Consider the following 27,332-nt stretch of genomic DNA (forward strand, 5'->3'; position numbering starts at 1 on the left):
AGCAATAACTCTGACCGTCTCTCTAACTTTCTGTGTTTTTCGGACTGCTGCCTTTACTAGACTGCAACCTTTTTTCCTTAGCTCAAATCATGCCCAAACTCCTATTCTAAACTCTGCTTTAAGAAAGGGGGTAAGGGGAAAATCACAAAGGAGGAGTATACACGAGTAGCCAACAGTTGCAGGGGGAAAGTCGGACTAGCTAAAGCTGGGGTTTGCAAGAGAAGTTAAAAATAAAATAAAAGGTTTATTTGACTATATCTGAAGAGGAAGAACAAGCAAGTAGGTCCTCTACGTGGGAAAGACTACTCAACACCTACTTTGCCTCTGTCTTCACCCAAAAGGGAAGTGATGCCCAACCTAGTGATAACAGAATAAATGATGTAAGGAGGGAGCACCAGCCCAAGATAGGAAAAGAGGTAGTGAGGGAACACCTAGCTACTTTAAATGAATTCAAATCTACAGGGCCTGATGACCAGCATCCAAGGGTACAAAAGAAACTTGCGGATATAATTTCAGAGCATTTGACTATTATCTTTGAGAATTCTTGGAGAACAGGTGAGGTCCCTACAGATTGGAAGCGGGCAAATATTCTCCCCAACTTCAAAGGGGGAGGGGAGGAAGACCCAGGAGCTGGGTATGTTTAGCCTGGAAAAGAGGAGAGTGAGATAGCCATCTTCAGATATGTTAAGGGCTGTCACACAGAAGAGGGAGCATGCTTGTTTCTTCCTGCTCTTAAGAGTAGGACTCAAACCAATCGCTTCAAGTTACAAGAAAGGAGATTCTGACTAAACATTCGGAAAAACTTTCTGATAGTAAGAGGTGTTTGGCAGTGGAACAGACTCCCATAAGAGGTGGTGGACGTTCCTTCCTTGGAGGTTTTTAAACAGAGGTTGGATGGCCATCTCTCATGGATGCTTTAGCTAAGATTACTGCATTGCAGGGGGTTGGACTAGATGACCCTTGGGTCCCTTCCAACTCTAAGATTCTATGATTCTATAAAAACTCTTTGCCTTCTGAACTAACTCTGACACAAACAGTTCCCTCCCTTTGGCTTTCTTGTTGGTCTGCTACCTTCCTTTTGTCATTGGTAGGAGATTACCAACCTGGCTTGGCTATTCAAGCAATTGAATCCATGCCGGATCCAGGAATTAGAAGCAGGGTCCAAGAAGTAGAAGGGAATCTGGGCATTCAGCCTAGCACCTCCTCCAAAAAGTTTCATAACACCATGAAGAAAGTGAAACAAAGGTCTCAGGTGGGATCTACCATTCTGCGTAAATATCAACAGAAGGTGTATTTTTTGATTCAGTGGTACCTCGGGTTAAGAACTTAATTCATTCTGGAGGTCCGTTCTTAACCTGAAACTGTTCTTAACCTGAGGTACCACTTTAGCTAATGGGGCCTCCCGCTGCCGCTGTACCGCCGCTGCACAATTTCTGTTCTCATCCTTAAGCAAAGTTCTTAACCAGAGGTACTATTTCTGGGTTAGCAGAGGCTGTAACCTGAAGCGCCTGTAACCCGAGTTGCCACTGTACATTATTTTTTTTATAAAAAAAAGATTTGCACTGAAAACTGACTTGATTTCATGTTTGATATATATGTCAACTAATAAAATTCAGAAAATCATGACATAAAACCAGCATTATTTCACTGAGCCCTCTCATTATACCCAGGCAATAAAGTATTGAATAACAGAAAGATTTCCTTTACAAATTGTGTGTGTGTGTGTGTGTGAATATATCAGACTTGCATCTCATTTTCTTTTAAAAAAGCCCATTTCACACCACAAAATTCTGAAGAAATTTAGACCCTTCACGTAGTCCCAATTTATTAACACATTTCACATTTCAGTATAGATTACCCAAAACATAAATAAAAATATGAACTCTTTCTTCATATGGTACAGAAATAGACTTTGGAGCTTCAGATTGGGTCCCACAAAGAAGACTCTATTTTGATAGGATTATAACTTCGTGAAATATACTCAGAGTCGAGAGTGGATTTCATGCTCTTTATTCAGCTCATAGTAGTGAGGAGGAATGAATCTTCCCCCAAAGTATCTGCTTTATATACATTATTTACACAATGGGCTGCATGTGATTGGCTAATTCCGGAATTCTCCTGTAGGCCAATCAGGTTGTGGATTCACTTCCATCTGAAGCTGGATTGGGTGGCTCCTGCAGACCAATCATACTGCTGCATTGTTCTAGGACCAATCAGACTGCTGCATTCTGAATCCTATTGTTCTAGGACCAATCAGACTGCTGCATTTTGGATCCCATTCAACTCAGTACATAACACTTCACTTAAAATAAAAAGTAATGATTTTTCAACAACCCTATGATAATTGCTTCAGTGTGGCTCCCACAAAGAAATATAACTTCAATAAAAATAAAATAAAAATATTCATCTCAAACCACCCCACAATAATAATAAATGCTTAAATACTTTCATTATTTCACATAGTACCAGTTTTTCTGTAGCTATGTTATATTTTCCCGTGCAGGGGGGAAATACCCAGATTTATTATTCATTTATTTCTCTGCATTATCTGCTCTTTGTTGTTAAGCTCAGGCCTAAAAACAATAATGTAGCATTTAGGGGAAAAGATACATCCTAGTAACCCTGCACTGGAAGCCAAGATAGAGAAAATCTCCACAGCCACCATGTGTTTTCCTCTGGTGCTCAGGTATGTAGGAACAAAAGAGAGCCAAACACTGCAAAAGACCAACATACTGAAAGTGATGAACTTGGCTTCATTAAAACTGTCAGGCAACTTCCTGGCTAGGAAAGCTACAGTGAAGCTGAGAAAGGCCAGGAAGCCCAAGTAGCCCAGGACACAATAAAACATGATGCTTGAGCCTTCATTACATAGCAATACAATTTCTTCAGTCCCGGAGGGTGTGTCCACATCTGGGAATGGTGGAAAGGTTCCCAACCACAGAATACAAATCCCTACTTGAGTACTGGAGGAGGAGATGACTACGGAATAAGCCAAGCGTTTACCAATCCATTTCCTCATCCTGGATCCTGGTTTAGTAGCCATGAATGCCAAAACCACAGAGATGGTTTTGGCCAAGATGCTAGAAAGGGCTACAGAGAAGACAATGCCAAAAGCAGTTTGTCGCAGAAGACAGGTCACCCCATTAGGCCTTCCAAGAAACAAGAAAGAGCAGAGGAAACACAAGAGGAGGGAGATGAGAAGAATGTAGGTTAGGCTTCTGTTGTTGGCCTTGACTATGGCAGTGTTCCGGCATTTAATGAAGATGACAAGCACCAGAACTGTGGTCAGAGACAACAAAAGCGCAAAGGAAATTAGAAGAATGCCCAAAGTGTCATCAAAAGCCAGGAAGTTTGGAATCTTAGGAATGCATCGATCCTGATCTTTGTTTGGATAGTGATCATTTGGACAAGAGACACAAGTTTCCATATCTGGGGAGGGGGAAAGAAATTTAATTCAATGAAAATTGTTCTCAAGCTTTTTCAAGAGTCCACCTAACATAGATTCACCATGCATTACAAAACCTTCTGAACAATTGGCTTCCTAAAAAGGAATGCCAGCAATCAAACAAATGTGTGTGTGTGTGTGTGTGTGTGTGTGTGTATTTGAGTACTCATTCTTGACCCCCTTCTCTCCGTCTTAGAATAATAACTGCTGTGCAGTGAAAAGAGAGATTCAGTGCAAATGATATCCATTATCGGGGAAGCTAGATAATTTTGCAGCATGGGTAAAAATAATAAATATTATTAATGAAAGGTCCTCTAGGTTTCCTTCTCTCGTATGCACCACCTAGAAGAGAAGTTGAACATTCTGGAAGGTGTGACAAAGGCAGAGATAAGGATAGGTGCTGGGGGTGGACCAAAGGAGATTAACTAAAAGAAAAGCGCTGTTGGGTGAATGGTTTCTGGGAACATTCATAACCAATGTGTGGAACAGTGAAAGATGTAGAAAGGAAGGGACAGAATGAGGAATTGGAGACTTATTTAGGATGTGCTTTTCCGGAAGTCTGAGCAGTGAGCCAGAAACTATATTGTTTGAAAGCACTGTGAGAACAACGTCTAGGTCTCTATATTTCTAAAAAGGTAAAGGTAAAGGACCCCTGACAGTTAAGTCCATTCGCAGACATCTCTGGGGCTGCGGCGCTCATCTCACTTTACAGGCTGAGGGAGCCAGCATTTGTTTGCAGACAGTTTTTCCTAAGCTGCTTCTGGAGAAACCAGAGCAGTGCACGGAAATGGCATTTACCTTCCCGCCAGAGTGGTACTTGTTTATCTACTTGCACTTTGGAATGCTTTTGAACTGCTAGGTTGGCAGGAGCTAGGCCTGAGCCACGGAAGCTCACCCCATTGCAGGGATTCGAACCGCCGACCTTCTGATCGGCTAGCCCAAGAGGCTCAGTGGTTTAGAACACAGCACCACCCACATCCTTTTCTATATTTCTAAGGAGACACAAATACACTAGGTAAATGTGAGGAGGGGAGATTGCTTGGGGGCTGTCAATACTTCATTGAAGAAGCTCATAACAGGTCTGCTTTAAAAATATTTTTTTCACACTGACTAAAAGTAATGAACAATATTAATGGAAAGTTCTTCCACATTTTTCAGACAATGGATCATGCCTTCAGTGTTACTCAGAAATATTTTTTACCTGTGTTTCTATCATATTAAAAGTTCCAAAAATATTAACAATAAAGCTTATCTATAAAGCTTATCTATATCAACAATAAGAACCATATATTATGCCATGATTTGAATGGGGGGCACCCGAAGTTAATAACAGCTAACTTGCAAAACAGTAAATCCTACCAATCTCATCAGAAAACATCCCATCTGGACATGGAGCACAATCATAACAGCAAAATTTCTCCCCCTCCTTTTTAAACTTCCGGTAACCAGGTTGGCAGTGGTCATTACATACTGAAGGGGGTGGCACCTATCCAAAGGGAAAGGTTATTATTAAGAAAATGCCTGGGAAATTGATCTTAAATCAGTAAGAATCACCAGTAAATAGGAGTGTAAATGATATGGAATAGCATATCCATATGAGCACAGGTGCAAGTTTCACTGAATGAAATACTGATTATGTCAAGCATCTTATAATTAAAGATTAGAATTTCTATAATGAGTCCACCAAATAATTGACCTATTTATACATCTGATCTAATACCATTAACTAGGTTGGAGACCCTATGACCTTCCATATTTTGTTGAATTAGCATTCCTATCAGCCAAAGTTTTCCAGCTGAAGGGCCAAAGGTGAAAAAGAATTACATCTAACCTGAACTTAGCTGGCTTAGCATAGTTAGGATGGCTCTCTTATATAGGGCACAAAATCAATAAAGGGAATTAATTTAATGGAAGAACTAAATGAAAAGATAACATTCTATTTGAATATTCATTGGTAGCTTGCCTATAAAGTATCCTGGTATTTATTTATTAAACATTCAGAGAAAAGGATTTTCAAGCTAATCATTCCAAATTTGAAGAGCCTGTAAAAGAAGGTCCTTTGAAAAGACCTTAAAACATCTATTGACTGCATAGTATAGTTACATTAAAAATGAAACCCTACGCCAAAGGATAAATGGACATAAACCTGACATCAGGAATAACAAGACAGCGAAGCCAGTAGGAGAACACTTGTATCCAGTCATTGTATCCAATCTACTTAATACTTGAAGAGTTCCAGTCATCTTATGTACCCCCCCCCCCCGGATTAACTCAAAGATGTTAAATGCAGATGGATTGAGCCAGGAATGAGAATATAACCTAGGTGAAGATGAAGATGTCTGGGTTAAAATATGGCTGAAGCTTCCTATAAATACCATTGTGGCCATAGTCCAGGAGGCGTTGCTGAAGGTAGCATTTTTCTAGCACTGGACTCCAGCTGAGCTTTTGAGCACCACCTCTTCAACGCCATCCCTTTGATGGTGGAGCTACAACCTTCTACATTTATGGGGAAACCTTATACATTTATAGTGGGCATGTCAGAAGCTTACTGGGGTTTGGCAAAGTATATTTGATGCTGTTCCTGGTATTAACTGGTTAGCCATGTTATTGTTTGATCATGAATGTTGCTACTTGAGAGGTAGTATGGCTCTTTCCCTACCTGAGTCAAGTTCCAGTGCCATTTGATTCTGTCCTCATTAATGGAAAACTCTTTGCCCGGAGGAGCCTGAGGATCCAGCTTCCCGACCTTGACCCTGATGTAGGATCCATTTGGGAAGGTCACCAAGTTCCTAATATCAAATCCACCTACTAATTCTCCATGTTTGTTAAATGCAATTTCATCTCCGGCACTGTTGTTGAATGACATCATCTGAAGGGATGTGTGGAGCTAGAGAGAAAGAGAGAGAGAGAGAGAGAGAGAGAGAGAGAGAGAGAGAGAGAGAGAGAGTTTTAAAGTCCAAAAAGCATTGTAATATTATCATTAAAATATGAAATCACAACAGCTTTTGGTAGCAGATATGGGAAGAGAGTGGCAAATAATCAAACCAGTGGAAATTCAGGATTTGAATGTGCTGCCCAATATATTTAGGGAGGAAAACTAAGACTATTTACCACCATTGGAGGCAAGTCTTCCTCTAGAAAACATGATTCTTGTTGAAATGAGGAGGGGAAGGGAACACAAGCTTGGGTAAAATAAATGCAAGTCAGCAATAAGATACGCTAAAAAAACATTTCATTGTGCCCATTGCTAAAATCATAAAGAGCAGCAGTAAAACATTATTTAAATAGTTGTGTAGCGAGAATTTAGCTAAGGAGGTGCTTGGATTCCCTCCTCTGAAGGGAATAGTGGAGCTAGAAAGAGAAAGAAAGAGATTAAAAGTCTATAAAGAATTGTAATATTATCATTAAGGTTATTCAAGCAGCTTTCCTAGATAGATTTGCATGCTTTTTCTCTGTTGTGAGGAATTCACAACAAAGCGTAATCTGCCTTTGGTAGCAGATATGGGAAGAGAGTGGTAAATCATCAAATTATTGGAAATGCAGGATTTAAATGTGTTAGAGGAGAAAACTCTATTGCCATTGCTTGAAGCAAGAAAGCTTTCTGTAGAAAAGTGAATTCCTTTTGAAATGAGCAGGGAAAAAGGAACAAAAGTTTGGTAAACTAAATGCAAGCAGGCAATAAGTGCACTGTGCACATCGCTAAAAACATAATGAGCAGCAACAGCACATTATTAATATAGTTGAGTAGCAAGAATCTTGCTAAGGAGGTTCTAGGACTCTTGGATGACAAATGAGTCAAATGTGTGTTAAAAGAAGATAAGGAGATTGCAGGGAAACTGGATGATTCCCCACCCCATCAATCACAGTTGAAGACATGGGGCAAATCCCTGTGCCTGAGCTGCCTTCTGCAGGGAGTACGTTTGAGGAACTGAGGGGAATAGTGCTGACCTGAAATAAGTCCAAGGCTTTATTGACATAATAAAAATTGACAAATTAGCTGTCCTGGATGGCATCTACCTGAGTTATTTAAGAGCTCAAATATGAATTTGCTGAACTGCTAATATGTAATTTCTCCCTTAGATCAGGCTCCATGCTTGAGGATAGGTCAATATATATATATATATAACACCAACTTTTTGAAGAAGGGATCCAGGGAAACCCTGGAGATTACAGGCTGATTCGCTTAATCAGAATCTGCATGGTTTCTGAAAGAGTAAGCCTTGCTTTACTCATCTGCTACAATTCTTTGTAAGTGTTACCAGGCATATAGATACGATCCAGTTATTATTTATTGAATTATAGGTCACTTGGGTTTTACAAAAAGCAGCTTACAATATAGTACAAAAACTAAAAGCAGTGCAAAGCTGAAATGGAGCACATCCAAAACTCTCCAAGTTATAGGTACAAAACCTGACTGGGAAGAAACATTTTTCCTGGTGCCTAAAGGGAGCCAGTAATGTTAGGTGTGCCTCCATAGGAAGAGCATTTCATAGGCTGGGAGTCACCATTCAAAGGTTCCATTCTCTGTACCTGAAGTAGCGCTTCATCTCAGTCACCCACAGACAATGGCAGAGCCTCCTTGGTCTCTCCTGGGAACTTTCCTTTCTTCTGCCATTCTCCCAGCCTGGGGGTGCTTCAATTCCCAGACTCTCTTTGAGGGTCCTTCCATTATCTATCTGCTGCTTTCAAGTGGGTGCAGTCCTTGGCTCCCAATGGCATCCCAGAAGGGGAGACACCAGAGCAATAACTGCATGTAAACTGGATACTTTACAAAAGGGAGTATTACCTTCCATGTTTCCACATTCCAAGGATATGGTTGGCCCCCGGCCTCAATTATTCTGTAGTTGGCTCTGGATGAGTATGTGATATGTAAGGCATGTGCCAGAGAATGGACAGAATTATAGATAGCATAGCTGTGGCCAGTCATACTCATTGCAAAATAAGGTGCAGGAAGGCTCTCCAGCATCTCTTCTCCAGTACATATCTTTGTGATGTATGTTGACTCCGTATCGTTTGGAAATTTACAGCTGAATGCTTGTTTCCAAAATTCCTTGACAAAACCATCTTTCTTTTTCCAAGAAGGATGTACATTCTGAAGAAGCTCTTTAAAGCCTCCCAGATGACTTGAGTGAATTGCAAAGGTTAGAGCACCATGAAGCCCTTCCATATCCATATTAAATATCTTTAGCATGGCACATGATGTGAATTCAATTTGGGCTGTTGTAATCCACACTTTTGCTGCAGATACCTTCTCCGGATATTCAGGATATGTTTCTTGAAACATTATAGTTGCTGCTATAGCATATGGCAACCATGAAATAGAAGAGGTTTCTCCATATATAATAATCACATCAGCTTTGCTTACCGCAAAAGCTGGTAAAAATGCCTGTGTTTCTATGACTACTTTTCCTGGATCAAGGAAATTATGCAAATTTTTACGAATTCGACGTATGAATGCTGAACAGATTTTATTCTGCAGAAGCATTGGCTCTATGGTCTGCAAAAAATGTTCTCCGGCTTCATCATCTATAGCCATCAGACCTACCCATTTCCATCTGAAATGCACAAGTAACTCAACAATCCCTTGATACTGAAAGGCTTCATTGGGGACTATGCGATAAAAAGAAGGGAACTTCAACTGATCATTCAATTCTGGTTGAAATGAACCATATGAAATCTAAAACAATCAAACAAAAAAAGTGCACCATTTCAATGTTGGAGGAGGAGTTCAGTATATTATTTAAAACCTTAGGACATATCCATCTTTCCAAGCTGAAATTCCCCCTTCAAAAAAAGCATGTAGGTATAGGAGCATGAAACAGAACAGAAAGACATGAACAGAAAGACAGAATGACTACCATTTCCCACATTCAATGCAAAACTCGACATTCTTACCCATTGATACAGATTGTAACAGCTGACCATAAAACTAATTGCATTTTGATATATAGCATACACAAGTGCTGGATGCAAGTAACACAGCCTTCTTGGACTCAAGTCTCCAATTCCCACACTGCTGGTGGAATCACATTTGCCTGGGTTCTGGCCTGTGAGATCAGCAGGTTCCATGAAAGAGCATCAGCAATGCTATCTTTCATAAATGAAATATGCTATACAAGGAAGAGGATAATCAACAAAGGAATGCCCTAGCTGCATGAACCAGGTGTTTCTGTGAGTGAGAGAATTAATAACAATAGGCTGACAGTAACACCAAAAATGTGCAGTAAAATTCATAAGTGTGTCAGTCAAGCATCAAATGGAGAAGAAACCTCAAGGAAGCTTACATCCCTGGTTGGTCTCTCCAGAACTGAAGCATGAATCTACTCCCCAACAATAAATTATTACCAAATATAACACCAAAGAAATGTAGTATGGCTTTCATCTGACTTTGCCTAAAGTTTCGTTTTTAAAATGCATTCTCTCCAAAAAGAAACCCAACCAAAATTCTGCAGGAAAGAGAACCAGACTGTGAAATCATTCATGTCACTGGAAAGCCCTGACAGCCAATGCTTACATACCTCACAAAGTCACAGCCAGGAGCTGTCATTCTCCACGTACAATTAGATAGATTGATAGATGATAGATAGATAGATATAGATAGATAGATAGATAGATAGATAGATAGATAGATAGATAGATATAGAGATGATAGATAGATAGATAGATGATAGATAGATAGATAGATAGATAGATAGATAGATAGATAGATAGATGATAGACAGATAGATAGATACAGATGATAGATGACAGATAGATAGATAGAATATTGCTATGTTCTGTATAGGCCACCCACTTCATTGTGCCAGATGACAGGATAAAAACAAGAAAAAATACAGACTTCACTTTTTGTGTCACCAAATTTCTACATGAAAATTGGAAATTCCCATTGTTTGGATAATCAAATTCTACCTGTGGAATCTTGTAAAGACCTAAGATATCTGCCATTGTTGAGGAGGTCTCAGCGCTCAGTCCCCCGATGACTCCTATTACATTTTCCTGGATACCACATTTGTAGTTGGGCACAAAGTTATGTGAGTTAAGGATCAGATCCTGAGTGTTGCGGTAGGTCATCTTTAGGTCCCAGTAGCTCTCATGGATGTGGAACCCCAGAGTGACATTGAGCAAGATATTGGGATTCTCATTGATCTCTTCAACAGCGAACACCAAGGCTAGGATATGCTGGTAGAACTTTGTCACCACTCTGCAAATGAAGGGACTTGCAATTTCATTGGAAAATTAAACTAAATTATTTTAACACTGTTTTCAACTAGATCCAAGAGCTAAAAGTGCCCAGCTATAAAGAGAGGGCACAGCCAGGAAAGTTAGTCATTAACTAAATCCTGTTGGCAAGAAAACAGCTATGTTATGGTTATTAGACTTGTGCATGATATAATTCTGTTTCTGGAGTTCCATTCAACCAGATCATAGTTATTGTAACTCAGAATATATAGATGGTGGAACAATCTACATAGAGGATATGAAATATTTCCTTGAATTTCACTGTACTCATATGTAATATTACATCCATTCTTTTTTAACTCTAGACAATTTCAGCAATGGGCACCAGCTGGGTCACAGAAGTACGATACTGTGTTTGGAATCACTGGTAATTTCTGAAATCTCCTAAAAATGCATCAAATTCATACTTTTCTGTGTACCTTCAGCACCTTCCTTTTAAAAATTTGAAACCCAGTTTTGAGTGGAAATGGACGGAATGCAGGGAACTGCCTTCTACTAAGTCCATCTAGCTCAACATTTTTTATACCGTTTACTGTGATGTTGTAGCGTGTGAATCTTTGTCAGCCCTACCAGTGTATGCCAATCATTTAAACTGCAACCCTTTACATGAAAAGCATGTCCTGGAACACTTCCTTATAGCTGTTCCCTGTATGCAGACACAGACAGAACAATTGTGTCTAGTGGTTTGTATAGCATAAATCATTCAAAAAACCAAACAAACCCTGCTTCTTTGAAGGATACATTAATTAATTCATATCTATGATCCAGTATTTCCATTTGTTGTTGTTATTATTATTATTATTATTATTATTATTATTATTATTATTAAAAAAATTTACATTCTTCATGTAGTGTTGGAGATGTCAAATAAAGATACAGTGTGAAATGAAATCAATGTGAGATTGGAGTTCCACTCATGGACTGTCACTTCAAAAATTGTTCTGAATGGTTCTCCAACCTTCTAGAAAAGATTTTGAGAGTAATTCAAATGAGAGAAGGAGAAAGCTGCATTGCACAAGTGGGAATGTGCATTGATTTTCACCCTATGCATTTATCTTTACATAGCTTGGTATTTCTAGCTAGAAAGCCATTTAGGAATGAAAGCGTGAAATTTATCCCTAAGGGAACATTTATAATCTTGGATTTATCTGGCCCCATGTCCTCATGGTTTCCTCCTGAAAAGACTGCAGTCAACCAGCAAAAGAGAGACAAAGAAAGAAGTGATTTGTCTGATATCTCCTGCTCTGTCATTCATCTGATCTTGCTCCCTCCCTCCCTGCATGATTTTCTCCCTGAAAACGGCTGCTGCCAACCAGCAAAGAGGAAGGAAGGAGGGAAGGAAGGAAGGAAGGAAGGAAGGAAGGAAGGAAGGAAGGAAGGAAATGCTGGCTGTTCAGATATCTGAATTTGCAGAGTGTATAGAGAAGTTTGGACATAATTCTTTACATTCAAATCAGTGAATTTACACAGAGCACAGGCACTGTGTGTAGTCTTTTTCAAAGGAAACATGAATTCATGACAGTCAACTATAGAAACATAAAACACCACACACACACACACAGTGCAGTTTTATAGAAGGAAACAATTCCTTACAGAGGGTCTTCAATCAGTACTGGGGAAGGTTGCTCCGTGAATGACAATCCAGGGAAGGCGTAATGTATAAGATCTGTCATCCCACCAATGAGAAGATCGCCTGGCTCATACCACTCATGTAGAACACGTACAGGTTTCTTTCTGCTGCAGCTAATACTATGCACTTTGCACACCATGTTTGGAAGCAGAAGGAGAAAAATCACCATCCTAATAGTAACCTTCCGTCCACACATGAAATCTCCCACGTCTCTCAGTTCACCATATCATTACTGCTATTGACCTCATTTGAGCAAGATGACTTTATTAGCAGCTGACTCTGCCAACACACTACTCAAAGGGACTCCTATCCACCTTAACCTTAACCTCAACAATATCACAAAAGCATACCTTGAATGCCAATTAAACTACATCAATCTGAAATGTGAGCTCTACAAAGTAAGAGGGAAACTGGTCAAAATGACACAGCCCTAACTCTCTCTATTCCCTAATCTTAGCTGTCTATGGAACACTGGGGAACTTATAATCATTTCAGATGTTCCAATTGAATGTTTTCTGCTTCTGTCTTCTGTGAAGCCACTGGAGCTTTGGTCAATTGAATTGATTATACTAATTTAGATAATTGCAGGGGGAATAATAACTTCTGCAACGTTCTTGCCTGTTGAAAATATGGTTTCATTGAATGAAACATATTTGTTACATCACAGAGTTGGAAGGGAACTTCAAGGTTCCCCCTGGGGATGAGGGTTATTGTTTTGTCACAACTTGCCTGTTGCAGTGTGGGGCAGGTTGACAATTTTTTTGAAAGCAATAAATGAACAATTAAATGAAGCTTGGGAAGCTTAACACAGGTCCCACCAAATGTGACAAAGGTTTCAAACAGAAATTCTCTTCTTGTAAAATAGACAATTTCAAATAGTGTTATTACTACTATTTTAATTTATTACTAAAAGTAAGAAGTATGATGGGATTTGAAGAATGCTGCAGAATCTATTATAGACAGTAAACTGTTATCTATGACCACTGCAGTCTGCACCTTGCAATGGAGCTCCAATCTGATGTCTTTATTGTCTGGCTCTCACTTTGCTAACAGCCTTTAACTTCTGTAACTTACTTAGTAGCCCAGCCAATTCCCTGCTCTGAGTAAGGCCGTGAGGTTTTTGGGAAGGGGTAAATAACAAACCAATTGAAAGAGACAGAAAGAAACACATTCAATTCAACACAGTCGATATGTGTTCCCAATTTATTTACTAATTTATTGACTTTCATCACAAAACAATCAAAGGGCAGGTCACAACAGGGCACTACTATCCATAAAAACCAATCAATAAAATTAAGCAGAATTTTTAAAAAATCATAGCATATTGAGGAAACATCAAGCACGTATCTATCCACATTGTGTGAATAGGAACATATTGTAACTTAATGCTGGTGTGGGCCAAATCTTGAGCCACTGGTTAGTAATAAAGACACTTCAACTAGTCTCATGGTTACAACATTACAGCTTCTAGTCTTCCTGGAGTTTATTCTATGTATACCAGAGCTCTAACATCAACTGTAATTTTCTGAAAAACTCTTCCACAGTAATATACATGTTTTCTATTCCTCTTTCCAACTTCTTGGCCAATCAAGTAACAAATAGCTCATATATCTTACTTGCACTGAATTGTATATCCTGTTAACATTTTAGCCTCTTGGTGAGAATTGCATCTATTTTCATGGGTTTTCTTTCTTTCTTTTTAAAATCACTATGCAAAACCACAGAACAAAAACTGTTGTAATTAGTCCCTGCTTATTTACACATCTCTGATGATTATGTGTAGAATACCAAGAAAAAAATTGGAAGCATAAACCCTTCTATTATTTATAGCTTTCTTCGGATCAGTTGATCTTTGTTGTTCAACTCAGGCTTCAGTAAAATGATGTAGCATTTCGGGAAAAATATGCAACACAGTAGCCCAGCACTGGAAGCCAAGATGGAGAAGATCTCCACAGCCACCATGTATTTTCCACTTGTGCTCAGGTATGTAGGAACAAAGGAGAGCCAAACACTGCAAAAGACCAACACACTGAAAGTGATGAACCTGGCTTCATTAAAACTGTCAGGTAACTTCCTGGCTAGGAAAGCTACAGTGAAGCTGAGAAAGGCCAGGAAGCCCAAGTAGCCCAGGACACAATAAAACATGATGCTTGAGCCTTCATTACATAGCAATATAATTTCTTCAGTCATTGAGTATGTGTCCACATCTGGGAACGGTGCAGAGGTTGCCAGCCACAGTGTACAGATCCCTATTTGAATTTTGGAGCAGGAAAGGATAATGGAATATGTCAGCCTTTGTCCCAACCATGTCCTCATCCTGGATCCTGGTTTGGTAGCCATGAATGCCAAAACCACAGATATGGTTTTGGCCAAGATGCTAGAGAGGGCGACAGAGAAAATTATACCAAAAGCAGTTTGTCGGAGAAGGCAGTTTACCACATTAGGCCTTCCGAGGAACATCAAGGAGCAGAGGAAACACAGGAGGAGGGAGATGAGGAGAATGTAGGTGAGGCTTCTGTTGTTGGCCTTGACTATGGCAGTGTCCTGGTATTTGATGAAGATGCCAAGCACCAGCACTGTAATCAGTGATAACAAAACTGCAGAGAAATTTAGAACAATAGCCAAAGTGTCATCAGTAGCCAGGAAGTTTGGAATCTTAGGAATGCATTGATCCTTTCCTTTGCTTGGATATTGGTCATCGGGACAAGGGACACAAGTTTCCATGTCTAGAGAGAAAAGAAACAGCAATTTTAATGCATGGGAAATTGTTCTCATCATAGCTGTCTTAGAAGAAGTCCACCTAACATTGATGCAAATAATTGAGACTATGCTTTCTAGAGGGAACTTGCTTGGGATCTCTATGTGAAAGACCTCTAGATCTCTACAGTTCTAAGGAGATAGAGATCCACCAGATGAATCGAAATTGGGGGTGTGGAATTTTGGGGGCTTTAAGGACTTCCTTAGAGAAGCTCACAACAGATGCCTAAAAAGGATCCTTTGTATTTAAAAGGGTTTTCCCACAACTTTTTCATAATAACAAAAAAACCACAAAATAAATAGTACTAATGAAACGTTCTTTTACATTTTGCAGACAACAGATCTTGCAGTCATCACATCAGAGTTACCTGGGAATTTGCTGGTGCAAAAATGTTTCACCTGGGTTTCTACGTATTTTTTACTCAATATGTTTATAAAGAACTACTCATAAAACTTTTGTATGTAAATAACGAAAACTATATATTATACCCAGTCCTTTTTTTCTGGGGGGATGCAGGGGTACGCATACCCCTAAACATTTTGTGAATCTAAGTTTGGCCTCCTTGAGGGGTGGTATTTCACTATGTGTAGGAAAATGAGAGTACCCCTAAACATTTTTTGGGGGGGAGAAGGACTGATTATACAATTATTTGAAGATCACCCCCAGCTTACTTTGGGGGGAGGAATGTATTCTTTGATATATATTTATATGACAAGTCCTACCAATTTCATTTGAAAACATCCCATCTGGACATGGAGCACAATCATAACAGCAAGATTTCTCCCCCTCTTTTTTTTTCTTATGGTAGCCAGGATGGCAGTTGTCATTACATACTGAAAGAGGTGGTACCTATCCAAAGGGAAATTGATTATTAAGAAAATGTCCAGGAAATTGAACTTATATCAGTAAAAAGCACCAGTAAACGAAAGTGCAAATGGCGTGGAATAAAAAGTGCACAAGAGAACAGGTGCCGGAATCACTGGATGAAATACCTACTAGATCAGGCATCTTGAACACTAAAGAAGATTATTATATTATATTAATTATATTATTATATTATATTAATTATATTATAATATAATATAATATTATATTATTATTCAATTTATTGGATACTTATCTTCCTATGCACACACTTTAAAAGGCCATGGATCATTAATAGCCAAAAGCTTGGTCGAAGAGGAATGTTATTATTTGGCACCCAAATATATATTAAAATGGTGTCAGGAGAGCCTCCCTGGGGACTGAATTCCACAAATCGGGAGCCACCACAGTAAACACCTGTTCTCATGTTGTCACCCTCCAGACTCCACCCTCTATGTAGTAGGCACACAAATAAAGGACTCAGATGATGATTGGACTATTGTAGTACCTAGGTAAGGTAAAGTTAAAGGACCCCGGGATGGTTAAGTCCAGTCAAAGGCAACTATGGGGTTGCGGCACTCATCTCACTTTCAGGCCGAGGGAGCCAGAATTTGTTCACAGACAGCTTTCTGGGTCATGTGGCCAGCATGACTAAACCACTTCTGGCGCAACAGGACACTGTGATGGAAGCTAGAGCGCACAGAAACACTGTTTTCCTTCCCACCACAGCGGCACCTACCATTTTTTTCCGTCTATAAGATGCCCCCATGTATAAAATTCCCCATTATTTTGGGGGACTCCGAATAAAAAAATGGGGGGAGATACTATTCGTGTATTAGACGAGCCCAGATTTTGAGCATTATTTTAGAGTAAAAAAAACCATAGTATTATACTATACACGGAATAGTATGGCATTTATCTACTTGCACTGGTGTACTTTCAAACTGCTAGGTTGGCAGAAGCTGGGACAGAGCAATGGGAGCTCACCCCATCACTGGGATTTGAATTGGCAAGCCCAAGAGGCTCAGTGGTTTAGACCACAGTGCCACCGGCGTCCCCATTGTACCTACACTTAGCCCAGCAAATAGTACAACTTGTAAAACATCTGATCTAATGTCACTACCTAGAACAAGTGTGGGAAACTTTTTACCCTCCAGATGTTGCTGAACTACAACTCCTAACAGCCTCAGCAGTTACGACCGATGGCCAGGGATGATAGGAGCTGTATTTCAGCAACATCGAAAGTACAAAAGTGTTTCCATGCCAGAAACAGAATGACTTGAACTAGACGTTTCTAAACTTAATAAAGTGTAATTTACACTGCTTTCCATAGTTAGAATTTCTCCCTTCCATATAAATGTTTCAGGATATAACATTAATAAAAAATAATACAGATGGGAAATAATTTAATGGAATAGCTAAAGCAGGATGTAGCAAGTCATTTGAATGTTGATTGTTAACTCACAATTTAAAGTTTATCAGTATTTGCTTTCAAAATAATTATTTCACATTTGAAAGGACTGTAAAAGAAAACCTTGCAATCAATAAGAAAAACTTAAAACTTTTCTTGGCTGTCTTGACTGGTTATATTAAAAATGAATGTAATAACAGAAATTTTAATTTCTGTATTAAAAGGCAATTGTCTCTGTTCCATATATTATTTTGAAGACGTTAGAAATTGTTGATATTGTTATGAGTTTGGGGTGTTAAGGTGGGTGCCAGACCCCTCTAATCCATTGATCCAACAAGTGTTAGAATTTAATCAAGGTTTCTAATTATTGGAATTGCCAGGCCAGCCTCCTGGTGTGGTGATAGCCTGGATGATGAACCATTAAGAGGGATTAAGGGGCTTGGCGCAAGGTGGCAAATGGGTGGAGTTTTCTCCCTCAATAAATAAAGCTAGAGTTTAGAGTACAGAGTATGGAGGAATGATTTGACCTAGAAGTAAAGCAGCAAAATGGAGAGAGCCAGAGAAATATTTCAGAGCAATGGTTGATTTCACTGAAGGTTCAGGTTGTATATATGTGTAAGTAAACTATATCTCTTAGAGACACCACAGTCTCTGCTGTGCCACATTTCCAAAGGAAACACCACCCCTGGAACCCCTGGAATCTCACACTGCTCAGACATTGGGGTGGCATGCAACACTGGTGTTAGAATCTAGATTTGTGTTTCTGGAGATGAGCCTGTGAGCCAAGAGTCCTGATTCTAAATGGAGGGAGGAACGGGAAGACACCTGGAACAGATAAAGCAGCAAAGCTAGCAGCAGATGGAGCAGCAGTTTGCTGAAATGAAGTCCTCTCAATGGGTTTGCTAGATCAACAGCTGCAAGTGGTGAAGACTGACCTAGAAGCCTGGTTGTGAGACTTCAGTAAGAGGACAAAAGCCTAGCTAGCCTGGACTCTAAGGTATCTGAGTCACTAGCTGAAACCCTAACGGCTTTGGCTAATTTGGTGTTGGCCAACAGGCTCGCAACAGCACAGAGTGGGGTGCTCTGGATTCAGCGTGGGGTGCACAGCACCTGGTCTTCTCTCAACTGTGTGGCACAGGGTGCTTGGTGTGGCCTGCTCCCAACCGTGCCATGTCACAAGCACTTGTTGCATGCCGCGTGTGTGATGTCACACACGCACCTTGCATGCGTGCAACATCAGGCCCCCTCTTCAATGCAAGATGACACTGCTGCATTCCTCAGTTTCTTTAACACACTTTTATCTATTTGTCAACTCAATACAGCTTCCCAGTGAATTTCAAATGTATGCAATATATTAATCAATTCTGCCTTTTTCTTTGTTACATCTACAGTGGCAGAGCTAGTGGCTCCAGCACCCGGAGCGGCTCTGCATGGGGGGGCGGGGGTACCAGTGCACAGAGGCGCATCCCAGGGGGGCGATGTCACCCCCCTCAGGGATGACACCCAGGGTGGACTGCACCCACCCCACCCCCTTTCTCCACCAGTGTACATCTATAGACATCTCATTTTATTGTATGATCATGAATATCGATACTTGAGAGGCATTGTGGCTCTTTCCCTACCTGAGTCAAGTTCCAGTGCCATTTGATTCTGTCCTCATAAATGGAAAACTCTTTGCCCGGAGGAGCCTGAGGATCCATCTTCCCCACTTTGACCCTGATGTAGGATCTATTTGGGAAAGTTACCAAGTTTCTAATGTCAAATCCACCTACTAATTCCCCATGTTTGTTAAACGTAATTTCATCTCCAGCACTGTTGTTGAATGACATGCTCTGAAGGAATGAGTGGAGCTAGAGAGAGAAAGGGGGAGTTTTAATAAAAATCTATAAAGTGTTGTAATGTTATCATTAAGGTGGTTCAGGTAACTTTCCTAGATAGATTTGAATTCACTTTCCTGGTTGGGAGTGGGGAAATTCACAACGAAGGTTAATTCAACTTTCAGTAGCAGATATGGGAAGAGAGTGGCAAATCGCCGAATTAGTGGAAATTCAGGTTTTGGAATGTGCTGCCCCAGAGTCTATTTTCTTCAAATACATTCTAGACATTCTTTGAACAAATAAATCTACATTATATGCATACTTGTATTCATTAAGTGCATTAACTCTTGAGGTGACAAATTCAAAAATTTGCTCATTTTAATGCCAATATGCCATATACAAAGGCATCAATAGTAATAGGTGAGAATTCAGTGTTGCATGCAAACTGAACAGTCTGCCACAGGAAACTTTACCTTCCAAGGTTCAACAGTCTGAGGAGATGGTCGGCCACTGGTCTCAATTGTTCTGTAGTTGGCTCTGGATGAGTACCTGATATGTAAGGCATGTGCCAGAGCATATGCAGCGGTGTAGATACTGTAGCTGTGGCCAGTCATACTCATTGCAAAATAAGGGGCAGGAAGGCTCTCCAGCATCTCCTCTCCTGTACATGTGTATGTGTCATCTATTTGCTCCATAGCATTTGGAAATCTACACTTGAATGCTTGCTCCCAGAAAGTACGGATAAAACCATCTTCATTTGCCCAGGAAGGACGTACATTCTGAAGAAATTCTTGGAAGCCGGGCAGATCATTTGAGTGAATTGCAAAGGACAGAGCACCATGAAGCTCTCGCATTTCAGCATAAAACAAATCATGAAGCTTAGAGAATGTGAATTCAATTTGGGCTGTTGTAATCCACACTTTTGCTGCAGATACCTTCTCCTGATATTCAGGGTGCATTACCTGAAGTATTCTAGTTCCTTCTATAGCATATGGTAACCATGAAATAGAAGACGTTTCTCCATATATAATAACTGTATCAGCTTTGCTTACTGCAAAAGCTGGGAAAAGTCCCTGTGTTTCTGAGACTACTTTACGTTCAATAAAATAGGTATGCAAATTGGTACCAATTCGACGTATGAATGCTGAACAGATTTTATTCTGCAGAAGCATTGGCTCTATGGTCTGCAAAAAATGTTCTCCACCTTCATCATCTATAGCCATCAGACCTACCCATTTCCATCTGAAATACACAAGTAACTCAACAATCCCTTGATACTGAAGGGCTTCATTGGGGACCATGCGATAAAAAGAAGGGAACCTCAACTGATCATTCAATTCTGGTTGAAATGAACCATATGAAATCTAAAAAGGAAGAAGAAAAAAGGAAGAAGAGGGCATTTCAGTATGGAAAGAGGCATCCATCATATTGTTTAAAACCTTGTCACATACTCTCTAATATCTCAAGGTTAGTGATGGGAACCTCTGACCTGTGTTCTAATTTGGTCTGGCTGACCTAATTTGTCTACAAAGTTGTTTTCGCTAAGCCACTTATGGAAAGAATTAATATCCTAGTGGTGCTGGTGACTTTAGACAATCAACAATCGAGGCACTCTTGCCCCTCTGAAAACCTAAGGTCACTCATGAAAAAGATCTGGGTGTGAGGAAGTTAGTAACTCATCCAGTAGCCTGACAGTAACACCAAAAGTATGCAGTGGAATTCATAAGTACATTACTACCACCTAATGTAACACCAAAGAAATACAATAGGGATTGCATCTGACGTAACCTGAGGTTTTGGTTTGAAAAGGCATTCTTTTCTCAAGAAGGAGGCCCCACCAAAATTCTGGAGGAAAAACGACCAAACAGTCAAATTATTGCACATGAATAATCAAATTTCAACACAAAAGGGAGAAATTTCCATTGTTTGGATACTCAAATCCTACCTGTGGAATCTTGTAAAGACCTAAAATGTCTGCCATGTTTGAGGAGGTCTCATAGCTTAGTCCCCCGATGACTCCTATTACATTTTCCTGGATGCCACATTTGTAGTTGGGTACAAAGTTATGAGAGTTAAAGATCAGATCCTGAGTGTTGCAGTAGGTCATCTTTGAGTCACAATAGCTGTCATAGATGTGGAACCCGAGTGTGACATTGGGCAAGATATTGTGATTCTCATTGATCTCTTCAACAGCGAACACCAAGGCTAGGATATGCTGGTAGAGCTTTGTCACCATGCTGCAAATAAATAAATTAACTGGATAATTAAACAGTGCACATAATTATTTTAATACCGTTTTCTTCTAGATTTGAGATATGCAGCTGTCGAACTATAAAGAAGGGGCACAACCAGCAAAGTCATTCAGTAAGTCTGGTTGGCAAGAACTATGCCATGAACATCAACAGCGCCACAGAAGTGTGATTCTGTGTTTGGAATCATTGGCACTTTCCAAAACATCCTAAAACTTCATCATCTTCATACCTGTCTGCTCAGCTTTGGCACCTTCCTTTTTAAAGTTTCAAAGCCAATTCTGAGCCCAGCCTATCTAGCTCAGCATTTTCTACACTGGGAACTGGTAATGTTTCAGAGTGGGGTCTTTGTCAGCACTACCTACAGGTGCCAAGCTGTTCCCTATAGACAGACAGTGCTGATCCCTTTATTAAAGCTGTTTTGTAACACAGATGGTCTGCCAAACAAGCAAACCCCACTTTAATGAATTCTTTTCTATACTCTAGTATACTCCATTTTCAGCAATCTTGGACATATAGTACAAAATAAAATCAATGTAGATTTATCCAACAATATGTGTGTGGAGGTCCACTTATGCAATGAAACTTCTCCTTCCTTTCCTCTTTCTGTGTGCCTTTGAAATCTTTCCTGGGGTCAGGGGGAGTCCTCTAGCCTTCTGGGAGCATGTTTTGAGGGGAGGTTGCAAGTGAGAGAAGTGGAAAATTCCAATGGGCAAGTGGGAATCTGCTATTGAGCAGCAGTGCGAGAAGAAACTGCATTTTTCTTCACATATCTTGGTGGCTTCTTTCCAGAAGACCATTTAGTAAAGAAAGCATGAAAAAGAAGAACAAATTTTCTTCTTTTTGTTTTGCTGCTTTGGTTCTTAGATTCTCTTTAGTTAACTCTTTCAAGAAAGGAATAAATGAAAACCCATTCCCTTCTAGAATGCTTTTATGGGATCTTCTTTTGGTCCCATAGCAGATTCTTTTGACAGTAGCTGTTGGCATTTGGTTATTTTTAAAAGTGAATATAATTATGAAATAAATCAAGGGACTTAAGGGCTGTCATTTTCAATGCAAAGTATATCTTTCCTGCATACTATGATAGAATGCTTAAGATTTTGAATTTCTGCTCAAATTGAATTACAATAGGTTGATGTTTCCAATGGTTCAAATGGCAATATAGTCTTTAAAATCAAAGAAACATGTCACCAATAATATAAATGTAAATAATCACTGAAACACTCACACCCCAACACACATACACAACACACTTTCATAGAGGGAAACAGTTCCTTACAAAGGTGAGATAATCAGTTGTGGATCGAGGGCCCGACCTCCGCTATGTGAAATAAACACACAAGGACACGTGATATAAGGTTAATGGGCAAGAAAAGGCCACAACTTTATTGATTACAGCAGTGAAAAGGTATTGGCTTAGGCATTGGATGACTATAGGAGGTGGGTTTATTCAACAGTAGGTGGTGGAGCCTGTTGATGCTAATCCAACTATAGGCTCACCCCTGATGTCACCGAGGGTCGTGCCATGGCCTCCCGCCAAGCAGGCATCGGACGGAATACACGACCGCCAGATTCCTTTAACGGAATAACCCACGGTAGATAGCATAGGCGATGGCCACCAGTAAAGCAATGAGCGCACACAAGCCTCTTAAAGTTAAAAGGCATGCAAGGAACCAGACCCCCCCCCCCGACTCCAAACCTCATGGCTCTTCTCTGTGATGACTCTCCTAGCTGATGACTCGCTGCGGGACGATGACGACTGAGGAGGAGGCGGAGCTGGAGCCGCAGCATTAAGCTGCTAAACACGCCCCCCGGAGACACCTGGTTGGCTGCCTCCGGTGGGCGTGGGCGCCAGCCAGGTGAGGAGGGGCGGGGGCTAAGGCCCCCAGCCAGGGGCGGAGCTCGGGCTCCCGCCCACAACCACTCCCCTCTCTTCCAGGGAGGAGAGTCTTTCTGGGCAAGGTTGCTTCATGAATAAAACTTCAGGTAAAATGTAACAGATAAAATATGTCATCCCACCAATGAGATCACCTGGCTCATACCACTCATGTGGGACACATACAGGTTTCTTTCTGGTGCAGCTAATGCTATGCACTCTCCTGCTCTGTCTTTCATCTGATCTTGCTCCCTCTCTTCCTGCATGGTTTTCTACCTGAAAAAGGCTGCCGTCAGCCAGCAAAGAGGAAGGAAGGAAGGAAGGAAGGAAGGAAGGAAGGAAGGAAGGGGGCAAATGCTGGCTGTTCAGATATCTGAATCTGCAGTGTGTATAGAGAAGTTTGGACATAATTCTTTACATTTGAATCAGTGAATTTACACAGAGTGCAGGCAGATAACGGGAACTATTTGTAGTCTTTTTCAAAGAAATCAAGGAAACATGAATTCAAAGAGGCAGTCAACTATAGAAACATAAGACACCACACACACACACACACACACACACAAACAAACAAACAAACAAACAAAGAGTGCAGTTTTATAGAAGGAAACAATTCCTTACAAAGGTTCTTCAATCAGTAATGGGGAAGGTTGCTCGTTGAATGTAATTTCAGGGAAAATGTAATGGATAAAAGATGTCATTCCACCAATGAGGAGATCACCTGGCTTATACCACTCATTTGGAACACGCACAGGTTTCTTTCTGGTGCAGCTAATGCTATGCACTTTGCACACCATGTTTGGAAGCAAAAGAAGAAAAATCACCATCCTGATGGCAAGCTTCCATCCACACATGAAATCTCCCACGTCTCTCAGTTTACCATATTATTACTGCTATTGACCTGATCTGAGCAAGATGGTTTGAGTGGCAGCTGGCTCTGCCAACACTCTACTCAAAGGGACATCTACCCCCCCTTATCCTTAACCGCAACAATATCACAAAAGCATACATCGAATGACAATAAAGATACAACAATTTGAAACTTCAGCACTACAACGAAAGAGGGAAACAGATCAAATCACAGAGTCCTGCCTCTCCCTAGTTCTTAATCTTAGCTGTCTATGGAACACTGGGGTGCTTATAATCAATTCAGACTTTCAAGTTAATTTTTTCTTCCTACTACCTTCTGTGAAGCCACTGGGGCTTTGGTCACTTGAACTAATTATAATGATTTTGATAATGCAAGGAAGGTAATAAATTGTGCAGTGTTTTAGCCTGCTGAAAATATGTTTGCTTCAACACTGCTGAAGCAAACATTTTTTCTACATCTTAGAGTTGGAAGGGAACTCAGAGTTCATCTGGTCCAAGAGGCCTGCCACAGTGGGAAACTCATGGCCACAAAATCCTGGAGAATGTTCTCAACAAATTCTTAGTAATGAGCAGAATCCAACCCTATTCTGAGCTAGAAACTCATTTGTTTTCAAAAGTTGAATCCTGAACTTATAAGAGAATTGCATTCAAAAAAAAATGTCCTCCTTATGACTAGAATTTGCTGGAGGATTCTTTACCTTCTAAGCCATGGGTCACCAATGGGGTACTGGTGGGCACACTTATGCCCAGCGACGCCCTGATTCTGTGTTGTTTTTGTCACAAAAGGCGACCCATCTAGAAATGCATGAACTCTGAAAGGAAGCATACAGGGAAGATAACATATTTGTAAATATCTGTTGGTGGTTGAGTTACATGTTTCTATTGTGTGCTAAGTTAAAATATATATGTAACAAAACAGAAGCCAAAACAAATTGCTGTGTAACAGAAAGTAACAGAAGAAAATCTGAATGGATGTTGGAACACATTGAGTCATGTTCTTACATCACTCCTGCAAAGTTAAGCATGTGAGAGAGACTGAGGTGTCATTTCTAACCCCTGTATGTGAGAAATGTGTAGAAAACTGATTATTTATGCCTCAGACAACAGGTGGAATGGAATGCCAGTAGAATATATGTTTTCATCAGCTGGAGGGTGGGCATTTTTATTGTGGGCTATATGCAATCTGACCATTGAGGATGGATGCCTTTGTGGTCTGGCAGGATGATAGATGGTGTGTTGAACTCTTCTGGCAGGGTGTGTCTTGGAAGAAGGATATTGGAGAAGGTGGCTGTTGGATGACCTATCTTATTAACTGAGGAGAGAGGTAGGCAAAGCAGACAGATAACTACATGCACTCTATCAAGCTTGCACTTATACCTTGTATTAATGGACTCTCTACCACAGTCCCCAGCCATCCATTGGTTCTCCTTTTATCCATGATAAAACCATGCTGACCCATGATTTGATGATGTATGAATGGACCAACCTGTTATGTATCATTGAAATTTCACTGGAGAAGCTGGTCAAGCCAGATATGACTCAGCTCTGTTCTCCTGAGTATTCTGTGCAACTTCAGCCCAGTATTGAAGGCTTTTTGCTGTGATCCATGGAAGTTCACTTCCCATCCCTTGGAATCTGCTTTCTTTGAACAGAACTTTAGGGCCTACATCTGGTTTTGAGCCAAACAGACAAGATATGGTACATTCTGCTGTTCAGGAGCCTCCCCGACCAAGCTGTCTAAAGTTGTTTTGGTTGTTATAATTGGAGAAACCTAGAAAAGGAGTGTCAGCAATCAATGACTAGATGGTCATCTTTCCTCCCCAGAAGTCTGAGCCTTAGATTGGATCCTAAGCCAGTTCAGCTTGGACATATGACCAAGCAATGCAATACAGAGAACCATTTAAAATGGTGCATTTAGGCAAAATGTGTACTAAAATGTGACTGAGTTTTTGCACCAACAAAAAAAAACACCACCCACAGATGGAGAAATGGAAAGATGAACATAAATTCAGGAAAGTAAGACCTTTAAATCGCCCCAGCATTGATGGATTGGCCCATCTCTAGCTAACTGCCCTCTTGATTCTTGCTCATCTAATCTTATTAAATCTTGCTGCAGGGAGTGGCTGGGTGGGTCCTGAAGACAATAGTTTTGTGTGTAACCTGTTCCCACTCCTTGACGCCTCAAGGACTTTTGATACAATTGGCCATGTTATTCCTCTCAGTCAGCACTATGAAATTGGGACTGAGAACAACATATTGCAAAGGCTCTGCTCCTATATATTGGGCCATTTTCAGAGATTAGCATCAAGATGCTACTGCCCAGAATCAGGACATTTCTCCCATGGTTTTCTACAGTGGTCTACACATGTTATTTAACATCTATATTAAGAAACTTCTCCCCCCCCACCACCATGTGCCAGTCAGTACATTACAATATCTTGTGGGGTTATCACCTTCCAAGTTGAGAAGGGTGATAGTTCATGAGTCTCAAAATTCTGGAACAATCATAAACCATTTCTGCATTAGTTTCTTGAGATGTGTGCATTGCATTGTATGGCCCTTTAGGGGAGTTCGTTCTGAAATAGTCGGCTGGTAATCTTTTTTCATTTTTTGTGTGCTTTTTATTATATCATAATAAATACCTGTAAACTACTTTGACATTTATTCTGAAATTGAGATATACACTTAATTTTATAAAGAAATAAAGAAATTCCCCATGTTCTCTAGATCCTGGCATGGTGCTGAGATCCTCTCACTGTTCCCCAAATACAGTAAGAAATACAGAACATGAGGTGTCGTATGGGCTGAAGTACATAGAAGCCTCTAGCACTGAAAATGGGATTAGAAGAAAAATGCTATTATCTTTCTAAAGATGTGGTATATAAGAAAATTATTCATTTTAATTAGAAACAACAACTTATAGTGTGGAAAGATGTTAGAGTATGTTCGTCACTAAAATGTCCTGTTGCTGATATTGATCATAAGAGGAGGAAAAATGAATTGTACTATTGACATTTCTATCCAAACCATTTTCCCATTTCCTCATTTATTATTAAATTGGAGTCATTGTTGGTCATCCTAAATTTCCCTGCTCTTACTTCTGCCATTGTGCAGCAGTAGAATGGATCAAATTAGAAAGTCCTACTACATCAGAAAGCAGTTCTTCCTGAAAA

General features: G+C 40.2%; 2 protein-coding genes across 2 annotated transcripts; both read right to left on the reverse strand.

The window, feature by feature from the left end:
- Positions 1–512: 512 nt before the first annotated feature.
- On the reverse strand, positions 513–12,453 carry LOC128399023 (vomeronasal type-2 receptor 26-like). Its single transcript, XM_053360281.1, has 7 exons — positions 12,278–12,453; positions 10,355–10,646; positions 8,811–9,122; positions 6,105–6,332; positions 4,805–4,931; positions 2,553–3,429; positions 513–543 (listed from the first exon to the last, which is right to left on the reverse strand). Exons 1-7 carry the CDS (start codon positions 12,451–12,453, stop codon positions 513–515), a joined length of 2,043 nt encoding a protein of 680 aa, XP_053216256.1.
- A 1,685-nt stretch (positions 12,454–14,138) lies between these two features.
- On the reverse strand, positions 14,139–24,086 carry LOC128399024 (vomeronasal type-2 receptor 26-like). The gene is made up of 6 exons (XM_053360282.1): positions 23,911–24,086; positions 21,110–21,401; positions 19,941–20,528; positions 18,970–19,197; positions 15,795–15,921; positions 14,139–15,040 (listed from the first exon to the last, which is right to left on the reverse strand). The coding sequence occupies exons 1-6, from the start codon at positions 24,084–24,086 to the stop codon at positions 14,139–14,141; spliced, it is 2,313 nt and encodes a 770-aa protein (XP_053216257.1).
- Positions 24,087–27,332: the final 3,246 nt, after the last annotated feature.

This window comes from Podarcis raffonei, chromosome 13 (genome assembly GCF_027172205.1).
Source record: "Podarcis raffonei isolate rPodRaf1 chromosome 13, rPodRaf1.pri, whole genome shotgun sequence".
Lineage (NCBI taxonomy): Eukaryota > Metazoa > Chordata > Lepidosauria > Squamata > Lacertidae > Podarcis > Podarcis raffonei.

Excerpts from the sequence above, each read along its gene's own strand:
- LOC128399023 (XM_053360281.1), bottom strand. The coding sequence starts at position 12,453 with ATGGTGTGCAAAGTGCATAGTATTAGCTGCAGCAGAAAGAAACCTGTA. Across the intron at positions 4,932-6,104 it reads GGCACTGGAACTTGACTCAG|GTGCCACCCCCTTCAGTATG; the intron begins GTAGGGAAAGAG and ends CCCTTTGGATAG. Across the intron at positions 3,430-4,804 it reads GATGTTTTCTGATGAGATTG|ATATGGAAACTTGTGTCTCT; the intron begins GTAGGATTTACT and ends CCCCCTCCCCAG.
- LOC128399024 (XM_053360282.1), bottom strand. The coding sequence starts at position 24,086 with ATGGTGTGCAAAGTGCATAGCATTAGCTGCACCAGAAAGAAACCTGTG. Across the intron at positions 20,529-21,109 it reads GTCTTTACAAGATTCCACAG|ATTTCATATGGTTCATTTCA; the intron begins GTAGGATTTGAG and ends CTTCCTTTTTAG. Across the intron at positions 15,041-15,794 it reads GATGTTTTCAAATGAAATTG|ACATGGAAACTTGTGTCCCT; the intron begins GTAGGACTTGTC and ends TTTTCTCTCTAG.